This window comes from Elephantulus edwardii, unplaced genomic scaffold (assembly GCF_000299155.1).
Source record: "Elephantulus edwardii isolate Elephantulus edwardi_28Jun2011 unplaced genomic scaffold, EleEdw1.0 scaffold00005, whole genome shotgun sequence".
Lineage (NCBI taxonomy): Eukaryota > Metazoa > Chordata > Mammalia > Macroscelidea > Macroscelididae > Elephantulus > Elephantulus edwardii.
The window spans coordinates 24297766-24307077 of record NW_006399755.1 but is presented as its reverse complement, the minus strand read 5'-3'; the positions used below and the strand labels follow the sequence as shown (position 1 = coordinate 24307077).

The 9312-nt window shown below is 34.4% G+C and overlaps 1 protein-coding gene across 1 annotated transcript in view; it reads left to right on the top strand.

Moving 5' to 3' along the window:
• The window catches only part of LOC102851597 (leptin receptor-like), a 63242-nt gene that overhangs the window by 47579 nt on the left and 6351 nt on the right, over positions 1-9312 (top strand). The window contains exons 6-9 of the mRNA XM_006879838.1: positions 509-799; positions 953-1070; positions 3768-3967; positions 6453-6601. Of these exons, the coding sequence (XP_006879900.1) occupies positions 509-799; positions 953-1070; positions 3768-3967; positions 6453-6601 (758 nt within the window). The remainder of the gene's footprint in view (positions 1-508; positions 800-952; positions 1071-3767; positions 3968-6452; positions 6602-9312) is intronic.

The window sequence follows — 9312 nt, the reverse complement described above, 5'->3', positions numbered from 1 at the left end:
TTCTCTGTTTCAGAGCAGTATACATTATTGAACCCATCTTACTCAGTCTCTCCCCAACCCCAAGGACAGTCCCATTCTACAACAGTGGCATCATTTTTGACCGCTGTTTTCAAGGGTGTTGATAGTGGATCCACATATAATGAGTTATTTGACAACTCCTGCCATTTCTCTATTTTTCTAATATTGTTTATTGGCTCAGTTGTGAGCATTTTTGTTTTCTTTGTGTTCAGGTTTAGTCAATACAGAAGGTCCACTTGATTTTAATCAGTAATTTATTCAAATCTTAATTTTCAGTAATCAAAGATGTAAGATACTAGGGAAATTAACTAACTGTAGGTAAACAGGGAATTATAGAACTATTTGGTCTCTTAACACAATTTGGCTTTGGAAGTAGAGTCCTGGAATGCATTGTGGATCTTTTGTTAAATGGTAAAAACTGCTTAAAATAATGGTTTGTAGGGGTTTTTTTATGTCTCTCTGATATCTTGCCCTTTCCCTCCCTTTACAGACGTCATATACTTCCCATCTAAAATTGTGACAAGTGTTGGATCTAATGCTTCTTTTCACTGCATCTATGCAAATGGCAGCAATATTATTTCTTCTAAAGACATTGTATGGTCAAGGAATTTGGCTCAGGATATTCCTGAAAGACAGTACAGCATTATCAGTGATCATGTTAGTAAAGTTACTCTTTACAATTTGAATGCAACAAAACGTCAAGGATGGTTCGACTTTGATGCATTGTACTGCTGTAGTAATGGAACTTGCTCCCGTCACCATGCTGAGTTATACGTTATTGGTAAGGATACAGAGGTTTTGTTCATTTTTGTCCACAACTTATGCTTTAATTATAGATTCTGTTTTGGAATACCACTTATGATGTAAGTAACATGTATTCAAATATTTTTTGGTGTTTTTGTCTTATCTTAATATTTTAATGTGTTTTAAATAGATACCAACATAAATATATCATGTGAAACGGATGCAAACATAACTAAAATGACTTGTAAATGGTCACCCAATACAATCGAATCACTTGAGGGGAGTACTTTGCAGTTGAGGTATCACAGGTATGTATTACTTTTGCAGTTTTACTCTGCTGAAATTCGTAAGAGTGAGATAAAAGTTTTCTGCAGAAATGCACTATGATTTTATTCTTGCCTATTTTCTTCCCGTGTAAGGAAAGTAGCCTAAGTTTAATTGGTAAAAAAATGGAAGGATTAAATGAAATTTTGAAAAGAATTCATACTCTAAGTAAAGGAATAGTATCATTTCCTAACAATACTACTTTTCTGGTAATCAGTTAAATTTTTATCATCACACTTTAGCTCTTGAATCCAACATAATATAAATGAATTTAGACCCATATGAATTATGTACAAAGGCAAATAAGGATTATAAAAACCTAATAATATCTGACTAAAATGTTTCAAAAACTAGATTTTGAAAGATGAAAATTGTAAGCCTGTTAACGACTTTCCAGAGTCCTAGGCAAATTGAGAAGCTCTGATATCATCTTCAGTGAGAGTCGTTGAATATCAGTATGTTAGACAAAGAATTAAATGAAGCCCTTTGAGAAAGAAAGGAAAGTCCTATTCTCATGAGTACTAATTGATGTTATCTATAGTTATTCTTCTCCATTTTAAAAGTGAGGCACTCTGGTAGGCTAGTGGATAAACAGTTGTGCTGTTAACCAAGGGCAAGCAGTTCAAATCCACCAGCTCCTCTATGAAAGAAAGATGGGCAGCCTCTTCCCTCGTCATTTACAACTTCCGAAAACCCCCTCAGGGGTCAGCTGTGAGTCAACTTCATGCCAGTGAACAACATTTATTGGCAAAATACACCTTCCTGTAGTGTTTCCTTCCCTATACATAGTTTTATCTGAAGTAATATTGCCCTTGATTAGAAGATAATTTTTTGTTTTATTTTTAGAACCCACTTTTCAAGTATGTAGAGTGCTCTCAAGCACTTTTCCACTGTGTGTGTTTGTATTTGAGCATTTTGGTTTGTAAAATTTGTCCATTTTTAAAATCTACTTTTCCCTACTTGAAAAAATAAACTATTACCCCCAAGTAATGAATTTTATGCACAGATTGCCTGTCTATTCTTATGTTGTCGTTGTTGTTGTTTAGTGCTGTTGAGTCAGAACTTACTACTTACTCTTAAATGACCTACCAAGAGAGAATTTTCTATATTTCTCACATACGTTTCTCTTAAATCAAGGGTGTGTTTATGCTATGCTGTTTTACTAATATAATATCTTTCATTTTCTATCCATGGCACTTCCTTTATTTTTTAAAGAAGTGTTTAAAAAGAAGTGTTTGAGGCTTTTGTTTGCGTGGAAGTATCTTAGGTTCTATGCCTTATATACCTAACATTTACAAAAGAATTGAGAAGCTAGCTACATATTCTTGAGCAAATTTCTTTACCTCTCTAAAACTTCAATGTATTCATCTGTAAAATGGAGAAGTAAAATAAGACTTAACAGGATTTCCATGAGGTTAATGCTGCATTTTTTTTGTGATTAGAATGAAGTCATATAGTCTTATCATAGCAAATTTTCAATGATGTTATGATAATAATGATGTTGCTTTTAGATTCCAAGTGGATGTTTCACTCTCTATATAGTTAATGTTCTTATTTTCAACAGATAGAATATGTCCATCTCTCAGTTATATCTTTATCACATCCTCTTTATATGCAGTCATGGTTATAATTTTGAATAAATAGAAAACAAGTCTGTGGTAACAAATTAAATGAGTGTCAGAGGATTTCGATTTTTCTATCTACTGCTAATGTCTTCATTTTGTCTCCATGGAAATAGTTACTACAGATTTCCCCCAAAACATTGCCTTGTATATTAGTTGTTACTAAGGACAAGTAGAATACAGGATGGGACAAATCTTTGCATACAGGGTGCAGAGGATATTTTCCCCTCTTTTTTGTTGTAATTTGGGTTAAAATTTAGAACGTATAATACTTTTCCACTAAATTTATGCATTATTTATTTTATTCCATAGAGTGTAATCTCTCAATAAAACAACCCTCTTTCTCTTTTTTTCCTGTGTTCCAAGTTTCCAATTGTCAGTCACCGCTACTGTATTAATTTAAATATCATATAGTGGCAGAAACCTATTTTAAAGATGAAAAGAAATATTTTATATGTTCTGAGCCAGAAGGTTCTTTGCAACTCATTAAACATGTTTTCTTCTATAAGAAAATCAATAATGTGCTTAACAAAGTAGTTTTTATACACACTCAGTATTCTTTTATTTTAGGATTTTTAATTTTGATTAGAAAGTATTAGATTATTGTTAATCTGTCACTTATTATCAATTATATTGCCAATTAGTGGTGGAATGTAATGTGCAACATTCTTAAGAATGCCCCATTACTACTTTTGTCTATACTTTTAAAACTAGATCACAAAAAAAAAAAAAACAAAAAACTAGAGCACGTATAGATATTTAAGTGTCAAAGTGTTGTTGGTTACACTTGGATCGTTGTCTCCTTGTTAAAACAATATTTTTTTATTTCATTTGCATTTCTACTTATATTAATATCTTATATTTAATAAAGATTACTATTTCTTTTTATGAAAAAAACATACATTGTGATACAGTAAGATTGTACTTTATAATGAGAATATCCACTTTAAACATAGGACAAAAATATTTTAAGCAACAAAGGTAGAAATCCCAAAAATTTAATCTAATTGCTTTTATTAATATTGTATTTTAATTTGTTATTTTTTATTACCTTTTAAGGAGCACACTCTCTTGTCCTGACTCCCCAACAATTCATCCCATATATGAACCCAAAGATTGCCATTTGCAGAGTGATGGATATTATGAATGCATATTTCAGCCATTCTCTCTATCATCTAGCTATACAATGTGGATTAGCATCAATCACTCTTTAGGCTCATTTGACTCACCACCAGCATGTGTTGTTCCTCAGTCTGTGGGTACGTCAAACTGCATTGAGCGTCTTCCTTCCCATTTCCTTATGTTCATGGAGATTGACTCAGGAATACTGTTGTAGTTTGCTATTTTCTGAGCATGCTAGAAATTGTGACTGGGGAGAGAGACAGGGTAGAAGTGGTCCTGTTTACAGTGGGATTGTGAAAAAAAAAATCAATCATGGAAAGTTTTAATTGTTGTTTTGTTTTGATTTTATTAAAGATAATTCATAGTATGGCTTTGCTGCGATATGGAAATTTTCAGCATGCTATCTCACAAGTAGAAGGCAGAGATGGTTCGGTGGTAGACTTCTTCCTTTCTGTGTGGGAGACCTGGGTACCATTTTCAGTCGATGTACCTCAAGCACAGCCACCACCTGATTAACAGTAGAGACTGAACATGTTTCTTATTTCAGAGCTTCCAGACTCAGAGAGACTAAAATCAGCCACTGCAAGCCCTGTGGCCCCCCATGATCTGTTCTTGCTGGTACATTAGGTTTCCACCACTGGAGTGCAAGTTAGAGGCAGCTTTCACTCACAATAATTTAACAATACATCAGTCACTATGAATGAAAGTTAGTAATGATATTCTAAATAATATCTCAAGAATATTTATATATTATTTTACCAATAAGTTTATGAAATGATCTTGCATTCTTAATCTGATAACATTTTATCTGCATATTATAAGATTAATAAAAAGAGTATTAGCCAATTTTAAAAATAAGCTTTTGTAGAAAATCAGAAGCATTCAAAATAAGTAAAATGAAGATAAAATTAATCAAATATGACAACTATTATGAGATGAAAATATTCTTTTCAAAAGAGACAGTCCTCTGGTAATAAAAGTACTGAGTTCTTGGTATATCCCTCTACTCTCAACGTGAAAGCTGGGGGGGAAAAAAGACCCATTCATGATCATACAGTATCAGTGAAACAATGCCATTTGGTACTTCTTCACCTCAACTCATTGTCATCGAGTCAGAGCCAACTCTCAGCTGACCCTCCAGCGGGTTTTCAGAGGCTGTAACTTACATGGGAGATGGCTCACCTTTCTCCCAAAGATTTTAACTGCTTGTCTTTGATTGGGCACTACGGTTCCTTACATGCCAGGACACTACACACTATTTTTTGGGGGAATTAGACAAAACTCAAGATTTGATTTATACTCATTTCTACCCCCACCCCAATATTTACTACATATTTGAAATGGAATTGAAGCATACATTTTTTTCTAAATTGAAAATAAGCATGTCTTGATTTTAAATTTGCTTTATTCAATCTAAAGTCTTAATCAATCCCGCCAAAATGAATTATTTTAGCTAGATTGTGAGTGATTTTACTTTAAACCTTTCTTTTCTAGTGGTAAGTAGCTCACTAGATGATCACCATGGAGTCATAAACCATTCATGGCTAATCCTTCAACAAGCTTTCAGAGGCTGTTGATAAGACAGGAGATTACTGATTTTTCTCCTGTGGAGCAACTGGCAGATTCCAGTCTCCAGAGAGGTGTCACCTTTGATTTAGCAGCACAAGTATTTACCTACGAGGCCACCATACCTAGGATATCAGGGAATATTCTCCCCCTCCTCTGCTTCTTCACAGACTCACATGTAACATAAGACAAACGTGATAGGAATTCAGTACCATATATATCCTTTGAATGAAGTTGATACTTGGAATTATAATCAAGTTAGGAAATGCAGAAGGGTGGCTTAGGGACTGTTTTAGTTTCCCAGGTGCCTTGAGCCGAGATTATGAGGAATACCAGCCCTCTTAAACATAAAGACATGGGGGAAATTTAAGCAGTGACTACAACTCTAAGCTAAACATTTGATATTAGTTAACTCTGAGATTAGCAACAAGAAAAGGTAATGAGAAAAAAAAGAAAAACAATATTTTTCTTTTTTACAATTATTATATTAAATATTTAGCCATTTTGCTTGTGTGTTTCTGTGTTTATTTATAAGAAGTTATTTTAAAAAGCATACTTACCATTCAGGCCATCTTTGCTTCTACTTCTGCCATTAAGATTCTGTTTTCTTCAAATTACAGTCTGTTAAAGACTATTACTGACCTTGACCTAGAAATTATAAAAGACAGCTGGTGAGTTAGAAATTCATATATGTAGAAATCAATGCACTATTTGTATTTTCTCTTAATTAAAGCACTTTGAGGAATAGTTTACTGCTTATTTTATCATATTTCCAGGATAATGTGTTCTCATAAAGAATAAATGATTCTATTTCCAATCAGAACTTATGTTAAAGACTGACATTGATCTTTTTTCCATCAAACTTTTTGCAAAGCAGAAATAATACCTTCATTACATACCATATCAAGTTTTAGGGGTCAAATGAGAATGAATGAGAAAGTTTTTAAAAGGTGTATTGCTTTATAATTTTATTGTAACTTCTTAATAAGGCTCTTTAAACATTATTATTGCTGAAATTGCTGATAAGTGATACCGTTTAATTTTTAAAATTTCTAGTTAAACCCCAGCCTCCATCCAGTGTGAAAGCAGAAGTTATTACACAGTTTGGATTATTAAATATATCCTGGGAAAATCCTGATTTTCCAAGGAATAAACTTCAATGCCAAATTCGCTATGGTTTAAATAAAGAAGAAATACAGTGGAAGGTATCGTATATAAAAATATTTTCTGTATTATCTCCAATGCATAGATACGTGTTATTTGTATCCAAATCAAACTCACTGTTGTCAAGTGGACTTTTACTCCAGCTGACCCTCCACATTGTTTTGGAGGCTCTAAACATTTGTGGGAAGAGACTGCCCATCCTTCTTTCTAAGAAGGACTTGAAGGTTTTGGTTAGTAGCCATTCACGTTTATGTACTAAATCACCAGAACTCCAACAGAACAAAAATGGTTGTTGTCAAATGTGTTCAAATTCCTAGTGATCCTGTAGGATTTGTGTATTTTAGTTTGTTTGATGGAAATGTCTTGTTTACTGATCTTTTTTGGAGGAAATTCCTAACTTCTCAGTAGCGTCTTAGAAAATGATTTAAGCATTTTCTACAGGTCTTTTAAAATCACCATAAAACCTTTTTGTTAGGAATTTTTATCAATTAATTTGTTATAAAATGCCTTGTTTTCCTCCAGTGAGATCTCTCAAATTTCAGTCTGGCATCTTACTTTATTATTCCTTCACTCATCTGTCAAGACTTATACAGGTGTTGTGGTGAAGTGCTGTAGAGTAGCTTGTGACACATAGAGACCCTGTGTAAAATTGCTCTGAAACCTACTCTAACTTGGGCCAATTTAATTGTCTCTAAACACACCTGTCCCCGTTACCCAAGTGACTGAGTCAGTTCAATCCATTGAGGGTTTTCCGCTCTTGTGCAGTCTCTACAACATTCCAAGCTTGATGTCCTTCTCCAAGGAGGCGTTCCTCCTTGCAACATGCCCTAAGTTTGTCATATGGAACTATAGAATGTTTGCATCCAAGGAGCAGCCTGATTTTACGCTCTCCAGGATGGACCTGTTTGTTCTCTTAGCAGTGCTTGGTATATTCAATACTCTTCCTCAGCACCACATCTCAAAGGCATTGAGAGTAAGGCCCTGGAATTGATGGGATGCTAATCGAGGTGTCTTTAACACATACATCTGTACTCACTAGCCTATACTATTTGGGAGACTTGGCCCACTTACAAGAAGAGATCCGTATTTGTCCCCTTTCCCAAAAATGGCAATCCAAAGTGTGCAAAAATTATTGAATAATATAGTTAGTATCATATGTAACTTAAATCTTGCTAAAGATTCTTTTAAAACATCTGGAATAACACATCAACAGGGGAATTTCAGAAATTTAAGCTGGATTCAGAAGAAGCCCTGACCCCAGTGATGTCATATCTGATGTCTGATAGATCTTGTCAGAAAGCAGAGAATTACCAGAAATATTTTTAAATGTGTTTGACTGATTACACAAAAGTACTATGGCAAATATTGAGAATGGGAATCTTAAAACACTTAACGCAAGTTTAAGAAGCTATTGTTTAAAATGAACAAGAGAAGAACATAGCATGGTTTAAAATCAAGAAAGATGTATGTCAGAAATGTATACTTTCTCCGTTCCTATTAAGTGTGAATGCTGAACAAATAATTTGAGAGCTTCACTTGGTGAAGAAGAGTATGACATCAGATTTGGAAGAAGACTCATTAACAACCATGCTATGCAAATGACACAATTTTGCTTTCTGTAAGTGAACAGGATTTGAAACACTAGCTACAAATGGTCAGAATTCAGTCTTCCATATGGGTTACATCTCAACATCAAGAAAATAGTCCTCAGCACTAGACCGAGAGGCTGCATCCTGACTGATGGAGAAAATTTGAAGTTGTCAATAATTTCATTTTACTTGGATCCACAATCAACATGCCTGGTGCTGACAGTCAAAAATGAAAAATGTATGTTGCATTGGGAATATGTCATGGGAATATGTAGACCTCTACAAAGTGTCTAAGGGCAACAATTTCCATTTAAGGACTAACATCACTTGATTCAAACCATAGTCTTTGCAGCTGCTTGCTATGCATCTGAGAGCTGGGCAATGAGTAAGGATGATAGAAAAATTGATGCTTTCAGATTATTGTGTTTGAGAAGTGTATTAAATTTTGCAAGGACTGCCAAAAGGACAAACAAGTCTGTCATGGAGGAAGTATAAGTGAGGTGTTAGAGGCAAGAATGGTAAAGTTTTGTCTCACATACTTTAAACATGCTGTCAAGAGGGACAAGTTCTTCAAAAAAGACATCATACTGAAAAAGATGTAGTTCAGAAAAAAGGAAGCACCTCAACAAGATCATCGATACGGTAACTGTACAAAGGTCTTGAGTGTATCAGAAATGCTGAGATTGACACAGGGTAGGGCAGGTTCACATCTGTTAGTAGGATTGCTATGAGTCATGACACTTAGCAAAAATAACTATTACTACACTGGGATGACAAATTGAAGAGGAATGGTCTTGAAATTGTTATTAAATTATATTTTTCAATTTATTATTAATTTCAGTGAAACTGTACAGAGACTTTGGATTTCCATTCATTCATTGTTGCACTTTTCTCCCCTCCCAACCTCCCCCCACCCCACCACCAGTACACCGCCCTCTTGAAAAAGTAAAAGAAAAATTCTTTCATTGTTTTACAAACCCTCCCCCAGATCCACTCCACTATGCAGCCTTCTCTCTGGCCCCTGTCAAGACAAAATACCTAATCACATATCCCTTTTAAACAGTTTTATCCCTCATCTGTTTCAATGCAGTATACATTATTGAACCCATCTTTCTCAGTCTCCCCCCAACCCCGAGGTCAGTCCTGTTTTACAACAGTGGCAC